The following is a 23,690-nucleotide window of genomic DNA, read 5'->3' on the forward strand; positions in this document are numbered from 1 at the left end:
TCACTTGCAATATCAGTCAGCTTTCATTTTGGCTCTCCTGTCCAGAAGTGTCTAATGCAAAAATCCATTTTTCCAAGCCTTTTTAAGAAGCTTACTATCTTCTTTGCTTATTTTGAGTTTGTGGTCATGGAAGCTCTGAGATTTCTTCACATTGTTCACACGGCTTCACATTTCCTTTGTCTTCTGGGATGCCATCTTTTTTCTTGGTTTCTCTTTCAGCACAAGATCTAATCTTTATCATTTCTTCTGCTGTTTTATTCTTTGCTTCTATATCACCTGCTTCATAACATCTAATAAAGCAGCTATTTAAGTCCAGTAAAGATATTTTCCCACCTAGAAACACTAGTTCCCCTTTGTTCTCTTAGCCCAATTGCATCTAAACGTCCAACAACAAATCGATCTGAATTTATACCAATTTATAATTTTCCTTAGCCAGATTTCAGGGCAATTCTGGAATCAGACAATTTGACAGCAGTAAACTGGTCTGAGGACAGGGGCCTCACCCACTTCTCCATGTGGAGCTCCTAGTGTAAAAAGGCCACTGTCTAGTGCATGGGTAGAGGCTCCTTTATCAATTTCAATGGCAGTGGTCCCTGAAATCTCCCCAAAGTTGGATATAGTTCACCAGAGTCCCACAATATCAAGCTGGGTTTTCTCATCTTGTTTTCTCTTCTTATCCTTGCTCTTTGCCTTTTTACTCTTTGCCTTAGTGCCTTAAGTACGAGCTTAGTGAACTTTACATAGGAGTATTCAGCCTCCAGCAGAGTTCCTGTAGGCTGGGAGGAGGAAGTGAAGGACGGAGAGGAGAGGAGCTGAACAGAGTTTAGATTTTGACAAGACTTAGAGATGAATGCTTAAGTTTCTGGGGATAATCACTACAAACACAGAAACACAACAATCTAAGAGAGAGAGGAATAAAATACAATGTAACTTTTTAGTGCAATGAGGAAAACAACAAACAAACCAAAACCAGATCATCAATCCAAAAGAAAGAGAAAAATAAAATTTATCAGACAAAATGGACCATAAAATAAGATCATAGATTTAAACCAGTAGATTCTTTGTGTGTGTGTGTGTGTGTGTGTGTGTGTGTGTGTGTGTGTGTGTGTGTTCAACTCAGAAAGTCATTACTAGAGACCTGAATTTTTATTTTATTTTTTATTTTTATTTTATTTATTTATTTATTTATTTTTGCATTAGGCATGTCTGGGTGTGAGGCCCCAGTCTTCTGTCCTCTGCATTACAGTGTCTTTTTTTTTTTTTTTTTTTTTGAGGAGGTGGTCTCCTCTAGACAGTACAAATGGCTTGTGCTTACCTCTGAGCAGCTCTGAGGACTGCTCAGTCCGTCCCCAGCCCCAGTGGCACACCAGCACTGTGCCCTATTTGGTGGACCGCTCTTCCTCGGTTGAGATGACTTTCAGTAACGCTTGAATAAACCTCTGCTCCTGCACACTAAGATGTTCTTTAGCTAGACTGAGGGCTCTCTTGGCATATTCCTTTGCCTGAAACAGAATTTCAGTGGTATATGGAAGTGGTCCAGGAAACAATAACATTAAGAGACTAAATTTGTGTTTAGCTCAGAAACTGGGGAGGAACTGGTCACCTTCTCTCACTAGTCACTGAGCTCCATGGAAAACAGAGTGAGAGCTGGGGAGGGTCTCCAGCCAGGGCAGAGAGGTCACTGGTGTCACGAGTAGATCCTAGAGACCCTGGGGCTCAGAGGCTTGGGCAGAGGCTCCAAAGGATCCCTATTTCAGGGCAGTCTCTGGTTCCTATTTTCTCTGTCGTTTCTTCTGAACAACACTGTTTTCTGAGTAGCTGCTATCTGCCAGGACCAACTATATACAGAAATCTGTGTCCTTGTGAAACTTACACAGAGCAGGAAGGACAATAAGCACAGTGAATAATAAAATGTGATACTGTTTTATTTTGGGGGGAGGGGCAGGCTTTTTCACAGCCCAGGCCAGTCTAAAACTTACTATGTAGCTGAGGATGAGCTTGAACTTCTGATCCTGCTGTCTCTTCCTCCTGAGTGCTGAGATTACATGTGTGCACCACCACATCCATATTTAACGCCAGAATCTTAAGCAGTAATGCACGCCAAAGAACCAAAGAAAGCAGGAAAGAGGTACTGGAAGTATTGGTGGTGGTAGGGATGTTCTGGTTAGGGTCTTTTTTTTTTTTTTTTTTTTTTCCTTTTGAGACAGGGTTTCTCTGAGTAGCCCATGATGTCCTGGAACTCACTCTGTAGACCAGGCTAGCCTCAAACTCACAGATCCACCTGCCCCTGCCTCCCAAGTGCTGGGACTAAAGGCATGAGCCACCACCGCCAGTTGTCCTGGTTAGTTTTTAGTGTAGACTTGACATAACCTAGAGTCACCTGGGAAGGGAGAAGCTCATTTGAAGAATTGCCATGATCAGATTGACTTGTGGCCATGTCTATGAGAGACTGTCTTGTTTGGCAATAGATGTGGGGGGCCAGCCCACTGTGGGCAGCACCATCCCTGAGCTGGTGGTCCTGGGTTGTATATGAGTGTGAAACAGTAAGCATCATCCCTCCACAGCTTCCGATTCAGTTCTTACCCTGACTTCCCTCAGTGAAGGGCTGTGACCTGGAAGTGGAGGTAGAAATAAACCCCGCTCCTCCCCCAGATTGCCTTTGGTCAACCAGCAAGAAGAATCAAATGAGGAAGGTGGGACTTGGCAGTCTTAGACAGGGAAGAAAGACATGAAGGAAATGAGTTGTTAAATCTAGACACACAGAAGGGTCCTTTTTGTCTAAGCACCTTCAGGACACTTAGCATCCTTAGTACACTTTGGAGTAACGACTTTCCCCTAAGATGGCCCCCAACCTGTACAAAAGAGGTTTTAGACAATGGCAATTTGAAAATTCTCTGGAAATATTTTCCTATTCTCTGACTATTTCTCCCAGAATTCCAGGACTAGCCCCCCTCTTCTGTGCTCCCACAGTGCCCTGAGCTTCACTGTCACACTCTCTATAACCACACTGAACTCCTCCATACCCCTTCAGAAGCACCAGGCCCCTGGTCCTCAACAAAATTTGTGGAGGAATGGGAGGGGGGAAGACAAGCTGTAGGGAGGCAGTGTGGCATTCCCCACGCTGCCCACATACACTTCTGTTCTATTTTTGATAACACTTTTACTGTCTGAGATGATACTACACATTCACATGTCTGTATGGTAGCTTCCCTTTCTCCAGAAGTCCCAGGTTCTACAAAGAAGTAACTTGTTTGCTAATGTTTGCTCCATTCTTGGCAGAAAGCCTTTTAAGTGGTAGAAGCCTGATAAATATTTGAATGGGTGAATCAATCAATAGTCTGAAATAGACCACTATTAGTCTATAAGACACTGGGAAAATAATCAAGCCTTTCTGTGCCTCAGTTTCCTTATCTATAAAGAAGGGGTGAGAATTAAACATGACAATCATATAATAGGCTTCAGCCAGTGTCTGGCATCCTTTTTTTTTTTTTTTTTTTTTTTTTTTTTTTTTTTTTTGGTTTTTTGAGATAGGAGTTTCTCTGTGGCTTTGGAGACTGTCCTGGAACTAGTTCTTGTAGACCAGGCTGGTCTCGAACTCACAGAGATCTGCCTGCCTCTACCTCCCAAGTGCTAGGATTAAAGGCGTGCACCACCAACGCCCCGGCTGTCTGGCATCCTTTTTAACAGGTGCCTAAATCCCACAGCAACAGGGATCAAGGACAGTGGCCACTTCAGTCTCCACCAGCATCTTCAGAACCTTCCTGGACACAGCAGGTTTCCTGGCACTACCCCTACCCCACCATCAGTCCCTCCCCACAGCCTTGGGAAATGCCCCCCCAGAGAAGAAAGCCAGAGTCTGTAACTGGCAATGCTACAGACTGAAAGCTTGCCCTGGGGTTGGCAAGCAATACATAGTTGATCTGAACTGATATTATGCTCTCTCCGTTTAGACAGCTTTTCTGGGGAAGCTTACCATTGAACACTCCAACATCAGATAGTAAAGCATGCTCAGGGTCTTCATAATGAAGACAGTCTTTTGGGGTGCTTTGCTGGAAGAAGATTCTCGAATGTTCAGGATTGAAGTTAGGATCTGAATGGCCTCTGCTTCCTGGGCTTCATCTGCATTGCAAGAGGAGGAACAGAACACAGACCTTGGAGGCTGGTGGCGGTTGCAGGAAGAGGGGGGCTCGTGGCTTAGAAGCTTAAGAGATGTAGTGGGTACGGAAGTTTGCTGTGTGAGCACAAGGACCTGAGTTCAGATACTTGGCAGTTCTGTGGAAAACCAGATATGGCTGTTTGGCTTGTACCCAGTGTTAGGCAGGAACAGAAACAGGAGGCTTGCTGGAGCTGGCTGCATGGGACATGTTGCATTTGTACACACACACACACACACACCTGCCCTTGCCCTAGACACTCACCCATGGCCTGCTGTGGCCTGCTGCAGCCTCCTCACAGGGGTTCCAGTGGAAACAGGACATAGCACAGTGAGACTGCCAGGAGTCAGGGAAATAGGACAGCTTGCTACAACTCTCTAGTTCAGCTAGCAGGTAGGTATCGAAGTGACCACAGTCCCCAAAGCTGCTAAGGTATCTATTTCAGAGGCTGAAATCTCCTGCGTTCCTAATACAGGGAATTTGTCAAGCCAGATTCCTCAGGACCCATTCAGCCACCACTCTGGTTGCAGCAGCCTAGTTCCTCCTGCAAAGGTCAAAGACAGCTGACCAACAACAGCCAGTCTGGTCCCCACTGAGCCTGTTTATTTCCCCCAGAGATTTTTTTCTTTGTTTTGTTTTACTGAAATATGGTTATTAGACTTGCTATGTAGCCCAGGCTGGCCTTGAACTTCTATCCCCCTGCCTCCACCTGTACGTGCTGGGATTATGGATGAGTTCTTCCCAGAGGTTTTTGTTCCTATGTTGGTCACCATTTATTGTCCAGTTATTATGGGCCTGCACTTACGAGCATATATTTAAGTGATAAGCTTAAAGAAAAAGGCAAAAAGGACATACCCATGATGCTAAGTATGGCTACCCATGCATGGTTATGTTTCTACTACAATATGAACCACTTTCCTGATGAGAAAACCAAATAAAGTTAATACATTTCTCAACATTATCTTAAAATCTTGCTTTCAAAGTCACCCTTTCAGTACCACCCACCCATCTTTACTCCTCATTCTGGGACTCCTGTCACAATTTGTGTTTGTGGGATGTTCTTTTGCTGCTGCAGATGGGCTGTGTATCACCTGCACTGGGGGTGACTTTGGAGTAGAAATTTAGATCTCCCATCTCTTTACCATGTCAAAGGGCATGGCCCCATTCAGTGCTACCCAGTATGCAGCCCTATGCAGCCCGAGGATGGAGATGGATCAAGTCTGGCCCTGCTACTAAGGACCTTGCTACCCTGTAAAGGAGGAAGACAGGTGTCAGCAGGAATCAACAAGGCAACATCTGCATGGACCATCCCTGGGCTTTTGTACAATGGAGGCACAACAAATAAGAAATAGATGCTAGGCAGAAATCACCAGGGTCTAATGTCCCCTTTTCTCTAAGTCTGCCCTTATCAGCCTCGTGAGGATTGTGTGCAATGGCAGGGGTCTTAAATTTTCCTGACATTGATACAAGCTCCTTGAGCCCATTGTCTCTATTTTTCTCCCCGCCTGCAAAATGGGGAAGATGGCACTAATGGGCTCTGTGGGAACACACAAAGGCAAGACCTGAGTGTTGGGGAGGAAAAGCCATTGTTCCATTTGCTAGGAGACCTACCACTTACCCAGGCCAGTGTCATTCACAAATTGTTTGCCCAGTAAGTCTGTTTGTTGGGAACGAGCCTGTAAGAGGACTTGGTAGTGATCATTCAAATATGTAAACCAGATCTCCGAGACCTGTTGGGAAAGCAGGATGATCAGACCAACAGGTGAGGGTCAGGCAAGGGCCAGCCAGTTGGGAACCTGCTGCTCAAGGCCTGCTTTCCTGAGCCTAGAAGCCCTCAGTCTCACTGTGCATGAGAGCAGAGGGAGCCCTCAGAGTCCAGACAGGCCTGAAGCAAGTGCCTAAGGCAAGGGCCGAGGCAGGTTCATCAGGGGCAGCCTGCCAGAGTCTCAAGTCAATGGCTACCATTATGAAGCTCTAACTTACTACTCCATTTACATGTGAATACACTCAGGCTTAGAAAAGTTAACAGCACACTTCCGAAAGAGCTGACAAATGGCATAGCCTGGCTCCATACCCAGGTCTGATTGACTCCAAAGTTCACTGGTGTTCACCTACACCAAAATGCCATTGGCTGTCCTGGAACTCTCTCTCTGTAGACCACGCTGGCCTCGAACTCAGATATCCAACAGCCTCAGATATCCAAAGGCACATGCCTTTAATCCTTTAATCCCAGCACACGGGAGGCAGAGGTAAACGGTTCTCTGTGAGTTCAAGGCCAGGCTGGTCTCCAGAGCGAGTGCCAGGACAGGCTCCAAAGCTACACAGAGAAACCCTGTCTCGAAAAAAAAAAAAAAAAAAAAAAAAAAAAAAAAAAAAAAAAGGCATGCGCCACCACCGCTTGGCCCAAACATCTTTTTCTAAGAAATGGTTCTAAAATGGAAGTCTGCAGTCACAGTGTGATAGCCCCTATCACAGTTGCTACCTAAGCGAGGGATTACTGAATGAGTAACTGGCATTTTCCTTTATTGGAAAGTTTTTACACAAAAAAAGAATTGGGAGGTAGGAGAGAAAGCTCCGTGGATAAAGTGCTTGCTATGCAAGCATGAGGGCCTGAGTTCAAATACCAGCACCCACTGAAAATAGGAAATGTACCTGATGGGGGTAGAGCATGCCTTGGTGTTACACACACACACACACACACACACACACACACACACACACACACACTCTCTCTCACACACGTGGGGGTCAGAGGACAACTTTTAGGAGTTGGTCCTCTCCTTCTACCATGTAGGTCCTGGATCAAACGAAGGGTCAGGATTGTTGGCCTCATCTTTACCCACTGAGACATTCTACTGGCCCACACAAAGAATTTTAAAACATTTTCTTGTTCTTTGATCCTTTGAGGGACACTGCATCAATAAGTGTCCCTTAAAAAGTTCTTCCTGGAGCTGGAGAGATGGCTCAGCGGTTAAGAGCACTGGCTGCTCTTCCAGAGGACCCTGGTTCAATTCCTGGCACCCACATGACAGCTCACAACTGTCTGTAACTCAGTTCCAGGGGTTCTGATACCCTCACATAGACATAGATGCAGACAAAACACCAGGGCACATGAAATAAAAATAATTTAAAACATTTCTTCCTTCAGCCAGACAGTGGTGGTACAGGCCTTTAATCCCAGTACTTGTGAGACAGAGGCAGGTGGATCTCTGTGAGTTCAAGGCCAGCCTGGTCTACAGAGTGAGTTCCAAAACAGCCAGAGATATGTAGAGAGACCCAGTCTCGAAAATAAATAAAATAAAAAGCAAATAAAACTAGAATAAAGTTTTTCCTTCTCTGTTGTATACCTCCATACAACTGCCTTGCTGGCTGTGTATCAAGGTGTGAAAGAGCCTGTCATAAGCTCTGGTTCTCTGTGACTCACTCTACAGTGAAGATGGAGGTTTCTATCCCGCCTGGAAGGTCATTCCCCATCAGTACAGATGCTAAGGAACAGCCCACTAGAGAAAGAAGGAAGTAAAGTACTCTGAGGACTAGGCTGTGTAAGCTGGCTGGCACAAGTCAGTCTGTCTCAGAGCATCCTGACTCCTCATGAGATGCCAGGCCTAAGTGTCAGTACTAAGTTCCCACATTCCCCAGCTCACCTTTGTGTACAATGTGTCTGCCAGCCCCATTTTGCTAAGAGCATAGAAGATGTTGGCCAGGTGGAAGTAGCCTCCTGAGGTCCTGATGTCATCTGTTCCAAATGCACAACTGGCAAAATAAATCTATTGCAGGAGAAAGAAAATGGGTGCTTGAGTTCCCCTGAAAACCAAGTGAATGATGAAGGGCCTGTGTCCAGAACACACAGTACAGCCCAATGTGAAAATGGACAAGGGACCTGAGAAGACATTTCTCCAAAAGATATATGGATGATTAATAAGCATGTACAAATGCTAAACACTGACAGTCATTCAAGAAATGAGAAACAAAATCACAGTGATCTCACCTCGCCTCATAGCCAGTATTATGGCTATCTTCAAAAAGAGAAAACAGCAAGCCTGGTGGGGAAACAAAGCCCCAGACATGGCTAAGAGGGATGAAAACTGGTGCAGCCTCTGGGCAGTGGCTAGGCAGATCTTCAAAAGGCTAAACATGGAGCGACTGTGTAGACTAGGAATTCCTCCTCTGGGTACCTTCCCAAGAGAAATGGGCATGTGTGATCACAGAGAAACTGTCTCACAAACATCTGTCACAGTCATCCATAACAGTCCCAGATCAGAAACAGCCATTGTCTGAAGAGTGGATAAGTACCTTGTAGCCCAGACACAGTGGACTGCTCATTGACAACACAAGAGACCAGCTGTTGATCATACAGCAACATGGATGGACTCTAAATGTTATGCAAGGGGAGAGGACTCAGATTCTCCCTCTATAGAGTCTGGAGACAGAAACTGACTGCCTGGGGCTGGCATTTGAATGGGAAATGACTGCAGATGGAGATGAGGGGTTTCTTTGGAGTGATAGAAATGTTCCAAAACTCAATTGTGCTGCTGGTTATGCAGCTCTGTAAATGCACTAAAACTTATTGAAGTGCACACATGAAAACAGATGACTTGTTGGGAGGTGGTGACACACGCCTTTAGTCCCAGCACTCGGGAGGTAGAGGCAGGCAGATCTCTGTGAGTTCCAGATCAGCCTGGTCTACAAGAGCTAGTTCCAAGACAGCCTCCAAAGCCACAGAGAAACCCTGTCTCGGGGGGGGGGGGGGAGGAAAAGAAAACGGATGATTCTGTAGTTTGTATCCATGAAGTGTGTGTGCAAGAAGAAGGAGGTGGGTCTGGGACCATCAAACATGTGCAATCCCAGCACTCAGGAGGCTGAAGCAGGATGATGGTGAGTTCAAGATCAACCTCAAGTATATAATAGGAATATAATAGGAGCTTGTCTCAAAAAATATGTCTAGAGACAGTTGTGGCATGCACCTTTAATACCAGCACTAGGGAGGCAGAAGCAGATGGACCTCTGTGAGTTTGAGGCCAGCTGGTATACATAGTAAGACCCTGTTCAAAAGAAAAACAACAAATATGTGGGGGGGGTATGATAGATAGATAGATAGATAGATAGATAGATAGATAGATAGATAGATAGATAGCTTCAGATTGAGGATTTAGCCCAGTGGTCCCTAGTGCTAAAGTAAGTGTGTGTGTGTGTGTGTGTGTGTGTGTGTGTGTGTGTGTGTGTGTGTGTGATATGCTCAAGAAACTTGGGTTTGATTTAATTCCTAATTGTGTGGTTCAGCACAAGACTGAATGTGCCTCTGCTTAATTACCTGAAGGATGTAAAAGGTAGAGAACTAACATAAATGAAGAAAAGTTGCCAGGCATGGTGGTGCACACCTTTAATCCCAGAATCCAGAAGGCAGACCTCTTTGAGATCAAGGCCAGCCTGTCTACATATCAAATTCCAGGACAGCCAGAGTGGGTAGTAAGACCCTTTTTCTTTCAAGGATTTGGGTATAAACAGATACCATCTTAAAGGAATGCCAGAAGTTAGTTTAATGGAAGACTTATTGGAGATGTGGAAGGGTTACAAATGCAAGAGGGCTAATGAAGCACCAGGAACAGCAATGGCAAGGGACTATTACCATCTCTGTACCCCAGAAAACAAGAGGAGATAGCAGAGGTAACAAAGAGTGGCCAGGATTAGAGCTATGGCCAATGGACAGGAGCTGTATCCAGAGAGGACTGCTGACTGCCTCTGCCAAAACTGGCTGCCCCCCCCCACTATCCCCTACTGTAACTCCCACCCTCCTCTCCTCTACTGTGCTTCCCACTCTTCAGTCCCTAGCAAAGTCAGACAGCAATGGCATACAGGATGACTATAGAGGTCAGCCTCCCAAGGCAGAGAGTTGCATAGAAGATGGCCTTAAGGTTCGGATAGTCTACGGCACGTGCAGAGGCAGGCAACCAAAGGAAGGCTGCCTGGAGGAGAGGTGAGTAGAGACACTACAGAAAGACCCATGAAGATTGCATGATGACCCAACCTAATCAGGAATTCAGATGTAGGCACTATGATAAATATTCTCCTATCCAAAAATTCTACAAGGAACTCCCTAGCTTGAGAAGAACATCACTCCTCCTATCTAGCATTTGTACAGTTTGTAAGTACTTTCTTATAGATCTAGCTCATTTAAATTTAATAGCCACTCTGAAGAAGCAATGTTAATTTTATTTTAACAAATAGCCACAAAGTCCAGTGTGTACAGTCTTCTATTATTAATCTTTGCAATGCACCAATGTGGTTAGGACCATTTCATGAGTTATGTCTTACATGTGAAAGAAAGGGTTGCATAATTTGTCACAGAACCAGCAGAGCTGGGAACAGAAGCACCACACTTTTCTTAGCCAGTGTCCCAGATTAGCTACACACAACTGAGACCTGGGAAAGGTCTGAACTGGGCTCATTAGAACTGAGTTCTTGCTGCTTCTCCCAAAACAGTCAGCATGAACAGTAAGTGTTAGGGAAATGCTCAGTTAAGGAAACACTGAATGGAATTGTCCCTGGAAGTATCCAAGGGCTTTAAGTGAGCTCACTCACATCATTAGCCAGATGGTAACGGGCTTCCTCGAAGTTCTCCTTGGCCATGTAGAGAAGGCCCAGGTTCCGATGCAGTAAAGAATGAGTAGCATTACTACAGTCCGTTGATTTGAGGACTGTCCACCGGGCTTGGGATAGGTATTCTTCAGCCTGCACTATCCGGCCCAGACCTGCCAAAAATCAGTTATAAAAGATGGTATAAGTTGGGCAGTGGTAGTGCATACCTTTAGTCCCAGAATTCGGGAGGCAAAGGCAGGCAGATCTCTGTGAGTTTGAGACCAGCCTGGTCTACAAGAGCTAGTTCCAGGACAGCCTCCGAAGCCACAGAGAAACCCTGTCTCGACCCCCACCCCAAACAAACAAACAAAAAAGATGGTGTAAGTCAGGCCGGGTAGCACATGCCTTTAATTCCAGCACTTGGGAGGCAGAGGCAGGAGGATCTCCATGAGTTCGAAGTCAGCCTGGTCTACATAGAGATATCCTATCTCAAAAAATCCCTAAATAAATAGGTTATAATTCAATTTTTAAATAAAGAATATACAATGAAATATGAGTTATCATACATTCATTTATTCATTGATAGAAATATTTATTGATGCTGCAAAGTTGCTCACAAATGTTCATAGCAATCTATTCATAACAAATGTTCATCAGTTGATAAGCATATCCTTACCCATGAGTGAACTGTGATCAGTCAGAAAAAGAATACAGACTGGATCCATGCTACAGAGTGATGGACTGAAAAGAGCATGCTAAGTGAAAGAAGCCAGGCACCAAAAGCTATGTATGGTCAGATTCCATTGACGTGAAATGTGCACAACAAGCACACACATAGGGAGCAAGGCATTAGTAGTAGCTGGGGGAGGAGATGGGAATCAGGGAGAGGGACAAGTGAGCATGTCTAATGAGGGTAACTACTAACAATTACATGGATTTTTAGAGGTGATACAATGTTCTGGAATTAAATAGTAGTGAGTTATGCAACCTTTTGAATATACAGCCTTATGAATATATTAGATTATAGCTGAAAAGGGTAAATTTGTAGATTGTGAATTCTCTCTTTTTATACACACACACACACACACACACACACACACACGAGAGAGAGAGAGAGAGAGAGAGAGAGAGAGAGAGAGAGAGAAGACCTTTACATTTTTATCTATTATTTACTTGGTGGTTTTTGGTTTGTTTTGTTTTAGACAGGGTCTCTGTAGCTGTGGTCTTGAACTCTATGTAGATCAGAATAAGCCTTAAACTCATAGAGATCCTCTTGCCTCTGTCTCCTGAATACTGGGAAACAAAGGTGTGCATCATCATCCCAGATTTATGCCAGGCTTTTAAAAAGATTTATTTTTAGGTCTGGGTGTGATGACCATGTCTTTAATCCCAGCACTTGGGAGGCAGACACAGGTGGATCTGTGTTTGAGGCCAATCTGGTCTACAAAGACAGTTCTAGGACAGAGAAACCCTGTCTCAAAAAGCCAAATTTTTTTTTTTATTTTGATTATTTGCATGGGGACAGTATGTGCACATACATACATGTTCCTGAGGAGGACAGAATAGGGTGTCAGATTCTTGGGAACTACAGGCAGCTATGAGACATCTGACAAGGCTGCTGGAAACTGGGGTCCTCTGCAAGAGCAGTATAACAATACATACATACATACATACATACATACATACATACATATTTCATTTTCCCCTGCTTTGTTCTACTCAAGGAGACAATGCTAAACAAGAAAGAGGTCCCAAGGCCACGTGCAATTGCATCTAAGCAAACATCAGTCCTGAAGGAAAAGGCATACTTGGGAGAGAACACCAGAGAGCTGGACAGGGTAAGGCAAGCAGTGGGGTTCCAGCTCATGGGTTCTTCGTCAGAGTTCACACTGTTACCTGTGAGTAGTCAGTTCAGGCATGCTGCCCTCTCACTGACTGTGCCTCACATGCTGGGGGTGGGGGGGGTGAAGGAAGTGAGACTCTCCTGAGACTTTACAACATATGCAATGTTTCTCTGCTAAGTTTCCACTGCAGGCAGCGGAGTCTCTAGGAAGAAAAGGAGCATATATGAAAGGAATGGGAAATATTTTTAACTATCAAAAGGGCTGGCAAGGTTGTACCTTGAGCATTTGACCCTGCATGGAAACCTTCCATTTCAACAGCACTTCCAATTTTCAAAGCACTTTCATGATTGTTTCTATGAACTTAATTCCCAGAGCCAGCCTGGGAGGTACTCAGACTCAACCAAGGCTTTCTTGGTGCCATGAGGTACCAGGGCAGTATTCTTTGAGGACCCTCTCTCTCCCGTATACTCTGCTGGGTATGAGAACCTCATGGAAGGATGGATCTGGTTCTTGTCTAGTGGAGAAGAGAGAAAGAAATCTCCTCAATAAATCTTTAACTAACAATGGACTGAGTGCTCAATAAAAAAGGAAGAAGTTTCTGAGTGGGTTAAGAAAGAGACCCAAAGGGCTGGAGAGATTGCTCAGAGGTTAAGAGCACTGTCTGCTCTTCCAGAGGACCTGAGTTCAATTCCCAGCAACCACATGGTGGCTCGCAGCCATCCGTAATGAGATCTGGTGCCCTCCTCTGTCATGTAGGGATACATGTAGACAGAACAATGTGCACATAATAAATAAATCTTTAAAAAAAGAGAGACCCAAAGCTGGGTGGTGGTGGCCCCGCCTTTAATCCCAGCACTTGGGAGGCAGAGGCAGGCAGATCTCTATGAGTTCAAGGTCAGCCTGGACTACAGAGTGAGTTCAAGGACAGACAGATCTCTACAGAGAAACATTGTCTAAGAAACAAACAAACAAACAACAATCTGGCTAGAAACAAGCCAAGCTAAGGCCAGACATTCATAATAAGTTTCCATGTGATTATTTGGGAGCTAGGTGGAGGGCCCCCAAAGAGCCAAAGTGTAAAAAAATAAAAAACAAACAAACTAACAAACAAAACCTACAGGAGAAACCTTGACCTGAGACCCTAGGGACAACAAGGAATTAAGTAGGTGGAGGAAACAGAGACTTTTAGAATAAAAGTGCCCCCTAGGACTTGAGAGAAAGTGTCTATAACTAGAAGAGAGAAAAGAACAGGAGAGAGCCAGTCGTTCAGGGCCTCAGACTGCTGTGGGACTTTGTCTTCTTGGACATGTAATGGGATCACATTGTTTGGTGGAGGTAAGACTGAAGAAAGGCCCAGGAAGACCTGGGGAAAGCAGCAGGTAAGCAGGTGGGAGATGGGGCCTTCAGCTTAAATGGTTTCTCAAAGCCCCACAGTCAGGGGTCAGAGTACACAGACTCTGGGCTGTATTTCCTGACCTGGTGCTCTTTCTACTGTCTAGAATGGGGTATCAGACCTGAGCAGGGTGAGGTGGGCATTCCTGTAGGTACAAGGCCTGGTACGGGGAGCCAGAGCCCAAATGACCAAGGGCATGCATTCCAGAGAGTCAGCTCCCAAGTGAGGAGGCAGAGCCCACACAGGCAGGGAAGGCATCTTTGTGTATGGGGATCTGGGACTGGAGAAAAAGGATTAGTTAGGTCCTGGGAGCCCATTATATATACAAACACATCAATGAATGTGGACAGCATCCTTGCTGTCAGAGAAAGGGGCTGAAAACTGAAATGGGAGACTGGACTGAAGATGTGTGCTGTGCACGGTTTGGGTGTGCTGGCATAGACCCATGTCACATATATGTGAGAAACATTAAATATTAGCCTTTTCTGTAAACACTACAAATCTTTATTCATGACAAGCAAATCAAATCTTCTTATCTCCCCCACCTGGTGAACCCTTTGTGTAAATGTCTAGATCCCCCTGACACAGTTAGACTTTCATTTACACAAAGGCCCTGCTGTATCCTTGGAACTTAAGTGACTTAAATGGTTCACCCCTTCCCACTCTCCTTCATTTTCTTTTAAAACTAGTCAATTACAGAAGACTGGAGTCAGACTCCAGCCAATGGGGAAAAGATACAATCACCACTTGTGCTAGAATAAAAACCAAGTGAACTTCCTGTCAATGTGTACTTGCTCACCAGACCTGGGTCTTGGGTACTCTCTTTACAAAAAGAATCACCTTGATGGCTACTTTTGCCTTGTTTATGTTCCTTCTGTGTAATGCTGAGATTGTTTCTAACATGGATGCTCAGGAATGTAATTCCCCTCAGAACACTGATCTCTGCAACAGCCTACAGGCAGATGAAGGCTCTCACTCTCAGGGTGATGGGTTCTTCTGTTTCTCAACTATGACTCTGACCCCAGGGAACAAGAGTAGAGTCTACATTCCAGCTGGGTTAACACAATTCTATCTTCTAGGAATTTGTAATGGAAATCAGATGCTAATCCACTTCTGCTTCTCAACTTGAGTCTAGAGAACATACAGATTTAACTAGAGCTGATATCTGAGGGTAACTGTCTCCAGCAGTGAGCAGAGGGTGTTAAACTTCAGTCTGCAAATAGGCCAACTGGAGCAGATACCTACAGAGGAACAGAGACAAGAAAGAAGGCTGGGGGCAGCTGAGTTGATAGAGTATTGGGCTGGCATGCATGAAGTCCTGGGTTCGATCTCCCACAATACATGGTAATGTAGTGTTGGCCTGAAATCTCAGTACTGGAGGGGTGGTGGGGACAGGAAGATCAGAAGTTCAAAGTCGTCCTTAGGCTATCAGGGAGTTTGACTCCAGTCGTCTGGTTACACGAAGGAAAGAGAAGAGGCCCAGGAGAAAATCTGAGAGCAAAGTCTATAGTAGTCGACGCTTTAGCCCCCTCAGATCACTCCAACAGTCTAATTGATTTCCTCTCTTTGCCCAGGCCAACTTCAGTGAAGTTTTTTAATACATCGTTTTTCTTTGTAGCTCTTGCTGGCCTGGAACTAGCTCTGAAGACCAGGCTGGCCTGGAACTCAGAGATCCACCTGCCTCTGCCTCCCGAGTGCTAGAATTAAAAGTATTCATCAACACCACCTGGCTGGTTTTCGTTGTTTTGTTTTGTTTTGTTTTGGGGGGGGGGGTTAAGACAGAGTCTCTCTTTGCAGTCCTAGCTGTCCTAGAACTTGCTATGTAGAAGAGGGTGGTCTCCTGCCTCACCTTCCCAGGGCTGAGATTAAAGGTGAATGCCTTCAGGGCGGTTGTGGCACACACCTTTAGTGCCAGAACTTGGGAGGCAGAGGCAGGTGGATCGATGTGAGTTTGAGACCAGCCTGGTCTACAAGAGCCAGTACCAGGACAGGCTCCAAAGCCACAGAGAAACCCTGTCTCGGGAAAAAAAAAAAAAAAGTGAATGCCACCAGGTCCAGCTTGAGTGGACTTTTGTCAGTTGTGGCCATTGCTTTCCTCTCCCTATGCCAAACTTCATACCAAATAGGACATCTGAAATCAGATTCTTCTATAAAGGGTGTCTTGCCCTGTCAAGAATCAATACAGCACTATTTGTAATACCCAGAAACTGGAAGCAGCCTAGATGCCCCTCAACTGAAGAATGGACAGAGAAATTGTGGCACATTTACACAATGGAGAACTACTCGGCAGAAAAAAACAATGGAATCTTGAAATTTGCAGGAAAATGGATGGAACTCGAAGAAACCATTCTGAGCGAGGTAACCAAATTACAAAAAGACAAACACGGTATGTACTCACTCATATGTGGATTTTAGACACAGAGTAAGGGATTCTAGCCTACAATCCACACTGCCAGAGAAACTAGTAAACAAGGAGGAACCTAAAAGAGACAAACTTTGTCCCCTGGAGAAGGGGAAATGGTCACCATCCCCTGAGCAAATTGAGAACATGGGAAGAGGGGGGAGGGAGCTATGAGAATGAGAAGGGAAGAAGAGGAAGGATGCAGAGGTCATGAGGGAGCAGAAAGTTTGAATCAGGTGTAGATTAGAAGAAAGGATATGTGATAGGGTTTTAGTTGGGGGGGTAGTAGGGGAGGAAGGGAGGGAGAAGGCAACTGGGATTGTCATGTAATTCAATCGTGTTTTAATTCAAATAAAAAAATTTATATATATATATATATATATATATATATATATATATATATATATATATATAATCAATACAGCACTTCAACAGGCTCCAGGTGTCTAAAGTTAGATCCACTCACCAAGGCTGGCCTCAGCCAGGAGCAGGTAAGCAGGCACAAGCTCTACTGAGTTCAGGCCGTACACATTCATGCGGAATCGAAGGGAGTGGAGAGCCGCAGGGACAGCCTCTTCATATCTTCCTTCAAAAAGATACTTCTGGGCAACAGTGTAGCAGAATTCAATCAAGTGCTTCTGTGGAAGGTGGGAATAGACACTGTGAAAGGCACGGGTGGTAACACCCACAAGTAAAGCGGACACCAGGCTGGAGGCACTTAGTGAGCCCGCCTGGACTAAGTGACATGAAATTCCCGGCTGGGGTAGATAAAAATGCAAACTTGGGGCCATACATCCATGGTCCACGAACAGGTATCTTTCATTTCAACTCAGAACTTGGCAGACAGGTGTGTTGGACATAGGCTCTAGATGAACTGTATTCCTGTAGTTCTTAGCATCTTTTACATTACTGTTTGTTCCCTGTGGCTTTGGAGGCTGTCCTGGAACTGGCTCTTGTAGACCGGGCTGGTCTCGAACTCACAGAGATCCGCCTGCCTCTGCCTCCCGAGTGCTGGGATTAAAGGCGCGCACCACCCAACGCCCGGCTAGACTTCTAATAAAACTTTAATTTAGCAATAGATGACACAGAACAATCTAAAACTGTCTGTCTATAGAAAGACTGTAAGTACCAGAGGATTGGGACCACTGCTTCAAATTAGTGCCTTCTAGACATGACAGGGACACTGAACCCAAGAACTCTCAACAATATGGTTGTTCACACAAAACCAGACCAGCCATGGATGGGGGACATTTAATAAGAGCTGTAGATAGTCAATGGCTGCTGAGAGAAAATCACTTTTCTTCAGGGATGAGCCACCTGAAGGCTTCCCAACCATAAGGGGTCAGTCTTAAACACATATACATACAGGCAACACTATAGGTTACACACATACACACACACACACACACACACACACACACACACACACCATTAATTACAGAAGAGGTCATGAATTTGAGAGGGCAGGAGAACACAGGAGTTGGAAGAGAACAGGAAGATGTAGAGATGGTGTAAAGTGTACCCATGTATGAAACTCTGAAGAAATTAAAAATTTAAATTCCAAAAAATAAAAATTTCTGTCTTTATATTTGAGTTAATTTCAAGAAGAGCATTTCTTATTTCCTTCTATTGAGGAATGCCCACTGTATTAAATTAAACTATAGTACTAGCCTGAAATGTGTTATTCAAAATGATGACTATTAAGCTATATATGGTGCCTAAAACACTGTAGATGCTCAAGAATGTAAGTCCTCTCAGAGTGCGGATCTCCCATAGCAGCCCACAGGCAGGTGTTTAAAATTAATCAGTCTGGTTGTTCAGAGATGTGTAGCTTTCAGGGGGCTAATTTTTGGGGGCTGGGGAGATGGCTCAGTGGGTAAAATGCCTGTTGTGCAAGCATGAGGATCTGAGTTCAGATCCCCAGCACATACATAAAAACATGGTAATATTCACCTATAACCACAGATTGGCAGAGGCATCTCAGGATCTCACTAGCCAGCCAACCTAGCCAAAAGGGCAAGCTCCAGGCTCAGTGAGAAACTTTGTCTCAGAAAACAAGGTGAGGAGCAGCAGAGAAAGACACTCCAAGTCAACCTCTGGCCGCCACATACACAAGTGTACCTGCATATACATGTGTGTACATGCATCCAAAGGGGGTTAATTTTCAAAATAATAATTGACATTCTTAGTTGGGTAGTGGTGGCCACGCCTTTAATCCCAGCACTCAGGAGGCAGAGACAGACAGATCTCTGTGGGTTCAAGGCCAGCCTTAAACTACAGAGCTAGTTCTAGGACAGTCAGTGCTACACAAAGAAACTCTGTCTCAAAGAACCAAAATAATAATACTAATAATTATATTCCTTTAATGTCATAATATCAATTATTTTTCTAATCACTTTTATACCCTGATATATTCCCAATATCATTTTATTTCCTATTATACCAGTGATTTTCAACCTTCCTAATGCTACAACCCTTTAATACAGTTCCTCATGTTATGACCCCCAACCATAAAATTATTTTCTTTGCTACTTCATAACTGTAATTTTTTTTAAAGATTTATTTATTTTTATGTGTACAGTGTTCTGCCTGCAGGCCAGAGGAGGGCACCAGATCCCATTAGAGATGGTTGTGAGCCACCATGTGGTTGCTGGGAATTGAACTCAGGACCTTTGGAAGAACAAGCAATGCTCTTAACCTCTGAGCCATTTCTCCAGCCCCCATAACTGTAATTTTGCTACTGTGACAAATACTAACATTTTTGGAGATAAGAAGTTTGCCAAAAGGTCAAGACTCAGAGGTTGTGAAACAACGTGTTATACGCAAAAGCTTTTATCACAGTACTTGGCAGACAGATTCTGTGGATTGAACCATGGTCACCAAGAGTCATGTGCTGAAGCTCTTAATCCTAATCCCTAGAGATATGATGGCATTTGGGTAGAATGCTATCCAAAGAGGTGGTTAAGTTAAAATGGATCCACTCACACAGACTCTAATCTAACCTATTGAGCATCTTTTTTTTTTAAAGATTTATTTATTTATTATGTGTACATAATAAATCTGTCTGCATGTATGTCTGCAGACCAGAAGAGGGCACTAGATCTTTTTTACAGATGGTTGTGAGCCACCATGTGGTCGCTGGGAATCCAACTCAGGACCTCTGGTAGAGCAGTCACTGCTCTTAACCTCTGAGCCATCTCTCCAGCCCTATTGAGCATCTTAATTACATTTTGTGAGTGAGGGCTTGTATCCATGTGTATGTTCACATTCAATGCATGTGTAGAGGCCAGAGGACAACTTCTGAGAGTCAGTTCTCTTCTTTGACCTTGTGGGTTCTGGGGATAGAACTCAGGTCGTCAGGCTCAGCAGCAAGTGCCCTATTACAGAACCATCTTACCAGCACTGCCTGGTGTCTTTATAAGAAGAAAAATTGGACAAGCAAAGAAACATCAGAGATGTGTGTACACGGATGACCAGATGAAGACGCAGCAAGAAGACAATCATCTATTAGCCAGGAACAGAGATCTTAGGAGATGCCAAATCTGGGGCTCGGGAGATGGCTCAGTCAGTAAAGTGATTCTTAAAAGCATGAGGACCTGAGATCAGTGCCCAAAAAAACCAAGTGAAAAAAGCTAGGCATGGTGTGCATACTTATACTCCCAGCACTGAGGATGCAGCCATAGGTAGAGTCCTGGGGCTCACTGGCCAGCTAGGCTAACCTACTTGGTGAAATCCAGCCTGGTGAGAGACCCTGTCTCAAAAGACCAAAACCAAAAACCAAGGTAAACAGCTCCTGAAGAAGGACCCCTAAGGTCTTCCCATAGATCCACATGAAACTCGAACACACATGTGCAGCCAAGGGTACAAGGGGGGGGGAGACTGAGGGGGGGCAGACAAGGGAGGACGGTGTGGGAGGTAAAGGGTGGGATGGGGGGACAAAACCCTACAAACCCTGACTCGGGCTTTCTACCTGCAGCAGTGTTGAGAAAATGAATGCTACTGTTTGCACTGAAAGACCCCAACTCAAACCCAGCCAGATACCCACCAGCATGTATTTGAAAATCACCCTGGCCACACATGCAGCTCTGGGAAAAAGAACACATGAAATGGTCGGTCATGATGACCAGTCTCTGGAAATTGTTATTATTACTAGTTTACAAGGAATGTTACTACCCTCCACAACTGTCTGGTTTCTAAAAATTGTTATGGGTTACTTTGCTGCAGAGAGTCATCACCACCCAAGTTTTGAAAATAAGTATAAGTCACTCCGTTCCTGGAAAAACCACTAGCTGTCCCATGGCCTTGCAAATGTAAAAACCAAAATAACATTCCAAACCCCTCGTGGGCAAAATTGTAAGTTCAGTTCCCCACCAATCAATGAATGACTCATGCATGTTATAGCCAATCAATATGTTGTCACACTCCTGCCTAGTGACCAAAAAGATATAAAAACTGCTTGCTTTGGAAACTCGGGGTCGATCTCTTCTCAGAGAAAGACCCCAACACATTGGAATAAAATCATTTTGCTTTTGCATCGAACTTTCATCCTGTAAGTGACTCTGTGGGGTGTGTATCCCAAAGTTGGATCCTACTTTGGGCCCAACAGCACCACCCTATCTGTGTATCTTGTTATGGCTACCCAAGCAAACCAATACAGTGGGTATTAGGTGAAAATGTGGGAACTGACCCAATGAATGGGACTGGGACTGGGAACATAAAGACCAAGGCCCTGCCCTCACTGTTACTGGCTTTAGGACTTACCTGTCGCTTCTGCAGCTGCTGCAGGCCATGCTGCCTTTCTTCCTCTGAGTTGTAGAAGGGCATGGTCGTACGCAGAGGAATTAGCAGGGGACATATCTTCTCATGGATGCTGCCCCAGTCAGCCTTCTGATGCACAGGCCCACTGACAATAAAAACACACTGTGTTATCTTGATCTTTGTCTGCTCCCAGCCTAGCTCTAAATTCCAGAAAGTCAGATCAACCAAACTAGGCAGGAGCCTGAGCCCTTCCTGAGACGGAAGTCTATCTTCTCTCATGTCTTTATTTGTATAAAAACTGAATTGGGGTCCCTAGCCCCTAGAAAAAGGCAGATTAAAACTACCTTGAGATTCCAGTCAAAATGTTATCAAGAAAACAATGTTCTGGGTGTGTCTTCCAGCATTCAGGAGACAGAAGATTTCTGTGAGTTTTGAGATGTGGTCTACATAGAGTTCCAGGCCAACCATTGTTACACAGTAAGACCCTGCCTTTAAAAAAGAAAAAGAAAGAAATAACACAAAACAAAAAGAATAAATGATAACAAATGCTGGACACATGTAGGAAAAGATGAATCTGGTGGGAACGACTGCTGATGGGAATGTAAACTCCTGTAGCCAGTATGAGGTCTCTCTCAAAAAAAAAAAAAAAATAGGAGACAGTTCACACTGAAGATCACATATGTATGCTGTGGCTCTTATGTTAAGAACAAACACAGCCAGGTGTGGTGGCCAATGCCTTTAATCCTTGGCAGAGGCAGGGGGCTTTAATCCTAGAAATCTGAAGGCAGAGACAAGCAGATCTCTATAAATTCAAGGCCAGCCTGGTCTCCATAGTGATTTCCAGGACAGCCAAGGGCTATAATATGAGACCCTGCCAGATAGATAGATAGATAGATAGATAGATAGATAGATAGATAGATAGATAGATAGAGTTGCCTGGAAGAAATTTTTTTAAAAAGGAAGAATCCCATAGGATGGGAGAAAATCCTGGCAAAGCATACAACTGACAAGTGTCTTGTATTCAGGATATATTCAGAACTCCTAGAAACAGTACAAAGATCTAGTTCTTTTTGGAAAGGATTTAAATAAACCTTCCTCCCAAGAAGATATAAAAATGGCTAATTAGCACAGGCAAAGATGTAAGTTAGTCATCAGGGAAACACAAAGCAAAAGCACAGTGAGAAACCCCATCAAGTCCATTAGAACAGCTACAAACATAGACATAAACAAGAGTCAGCAGAGCAGGATGTGGAAGTTAGATCCTCATACCACAGAGGCCGAGGCAGGAGGATTGCCATGAGTTGAAGGCCAATCTGAAGTACGTAGCTCCAGGGCTATCTGGGCTACAGAGTTAGACCTTGCCAAACAAATGACAAAAACACACATATAACAAACTCTGTAAACTAACTTTGTCACTATCCTTTCTAGAGCACTAAAGACATTGGCTTTGGGGTATAGCCGGAAAGTACCTTCTCACTTTCTCCTACCTGTTATGACCATAACTTTAACATGGTCATAACAGAGTTTATTTTCAAAGAGTCATATAGTTACATTCAAGACCTTCTCCCACATCGCAGCAACAAGAGGGCATTTCAAATGCCTGCTCCCATCCCCAGCAAGCCTGAAGACCATGCTAGTGGTACTATTGGTGACAGTGACTATAGAAAAACATGTTTATAAAGTCTTTCTCAGACATAGATAAATTTCTTTCCCTTTCCCAAGAAAAAGTTCTTTAGATCCATCAACTTCAGTGTTCAGATGTCTTCAAACAACCCTAGAACAATGTAAAGTTATGTTTGTTGTTCTTTTTGTTTTGTTTTTCCTGACAAGTGAGCTTGGCCACAAGCTTGAGATGATTGTGTCAACTAGAGGAACCCTGAATTCAGAACCATAGTGACTTCATCTTACTGTGCAAGTCATGTACTTCCTTGACTATGTTTTTCTCTAATATTTTATGCTGTTTTGAATAAGGTAACACTCTTAATTTCACTTCTAGATTATCCATTACTAGTGTATAGGAATGCAACTACTTTTGCATATCCTACATCTTGCTGTTTTCAGCAAGTTTTAGTTTTAATATAATTTTACTTTTAACATGTTTACTATAAATTTTGCTTAGTTTTAATATAATTTTGTAAACTCTTTATGGTTTCCATATTTCAAGCCTGTTAGTGAAAGATTTTAGTTCACAGAGAGAAAAGTTTCCCACAGGCCTCAGCCCATTACAAGCAAATTGGTCCCAACCCAGGGCACATTCTGTGGTCCAGACTGGGGCAATCGCCAAAACAACCCTCTTTGGGTCACACCTGGCTGGCCAACAGACAATCAGGGACTTTCTAGAGTACATTCTGTGTTTTTTCCTTTGTAGAAAGCCAGGTCACACCTGGTTGACCTCGTTAACATGAGATCATACTTTGTAATCAATCATTTTGTAATCAATCACTTTGTACCCTATGCAAGAATGCTGATTTGCAGTTTTTCCCTATAAAAAGAGCCTATAACCCTTGCTAGGTGTGCAGCTTTCCTGGTATTGGTGACACCCAAATGCGCATTCGTTCAATAAA

The 23,690-nt window shown here is 44.1% G+C and overlaps 1 protein-coding gene and 1 pseudogene across 3 annotated transcripts in view; both read right to left on the reverse strand.

The window, feature by feature from the left end:
- On the reverse strand, positions 1 to 1,040 carry LOC100759708 (annotated as a pseudogene).
- The window catches only part of Zmynd12 (zinc finger MYND-type containing 12), a 27,398-nt gene continuing 4,246 nt past the window's right edge, over positions 539 to 23,690 (reverse strand). For 2 of the 3 annotated variants that reach the window (XM_027399113.2, XM_027399112.2), the window contains exons 2-8: positions 21,130 to 21,271; positions 16,835 to 17,006; positions 10,734 to 10,903; positions 7,799 to 7,921; positions 5,773 to 5,884; positions 3,974 to 4,119; positions 1,251 to 1,502 (exon numbers count right to left, since the gene is read on the reverse strand). In XM_027399113.2, coding sequence (XP_027254914.1) covers positions 1,380 to 1,502; positions 3,974 to 4,119; positions 5,773 to 5,884; positions 7,799 to 7,921; positions 10,734 to 10,903; positions 16,835 to 17,006; positions 21,130 to 21,271 — 988 coding nt within the window. In that variant the 3' untranslated portion in view covers positions 1,251 to 1,379. Of the gene's footprint in view, positions 777 to 1,250; positions 1,503 to 3,973; positions 4,120 to 5,772; positions 5,885 to 7,798; positions 7,922 to 10,733; positions 10,904 to 16,834; positions 17,007 to 21,129; positions 21,272 to 23,690 lie in introns of those variants that run through there. The other variant, XR_004768170.1, reaches the window with a different exon arrangement.

Source organism: Cricetulus griseus, chromosome 2 (assembly GCF_003668045.3).
Source record: "Cricetulus griseus strain 17A/GY chromosome 2, alternate assembly CriGri-PICRH-1.0, whole genome shotgun sequence".
NCBI classification, from domain to species: domain Eukaryota; kingdom Metazoa; phylum Chordata; class Mammalia; order Rodentia; family Cricetidae; genus Cricetulus; species Cricetulus griseus.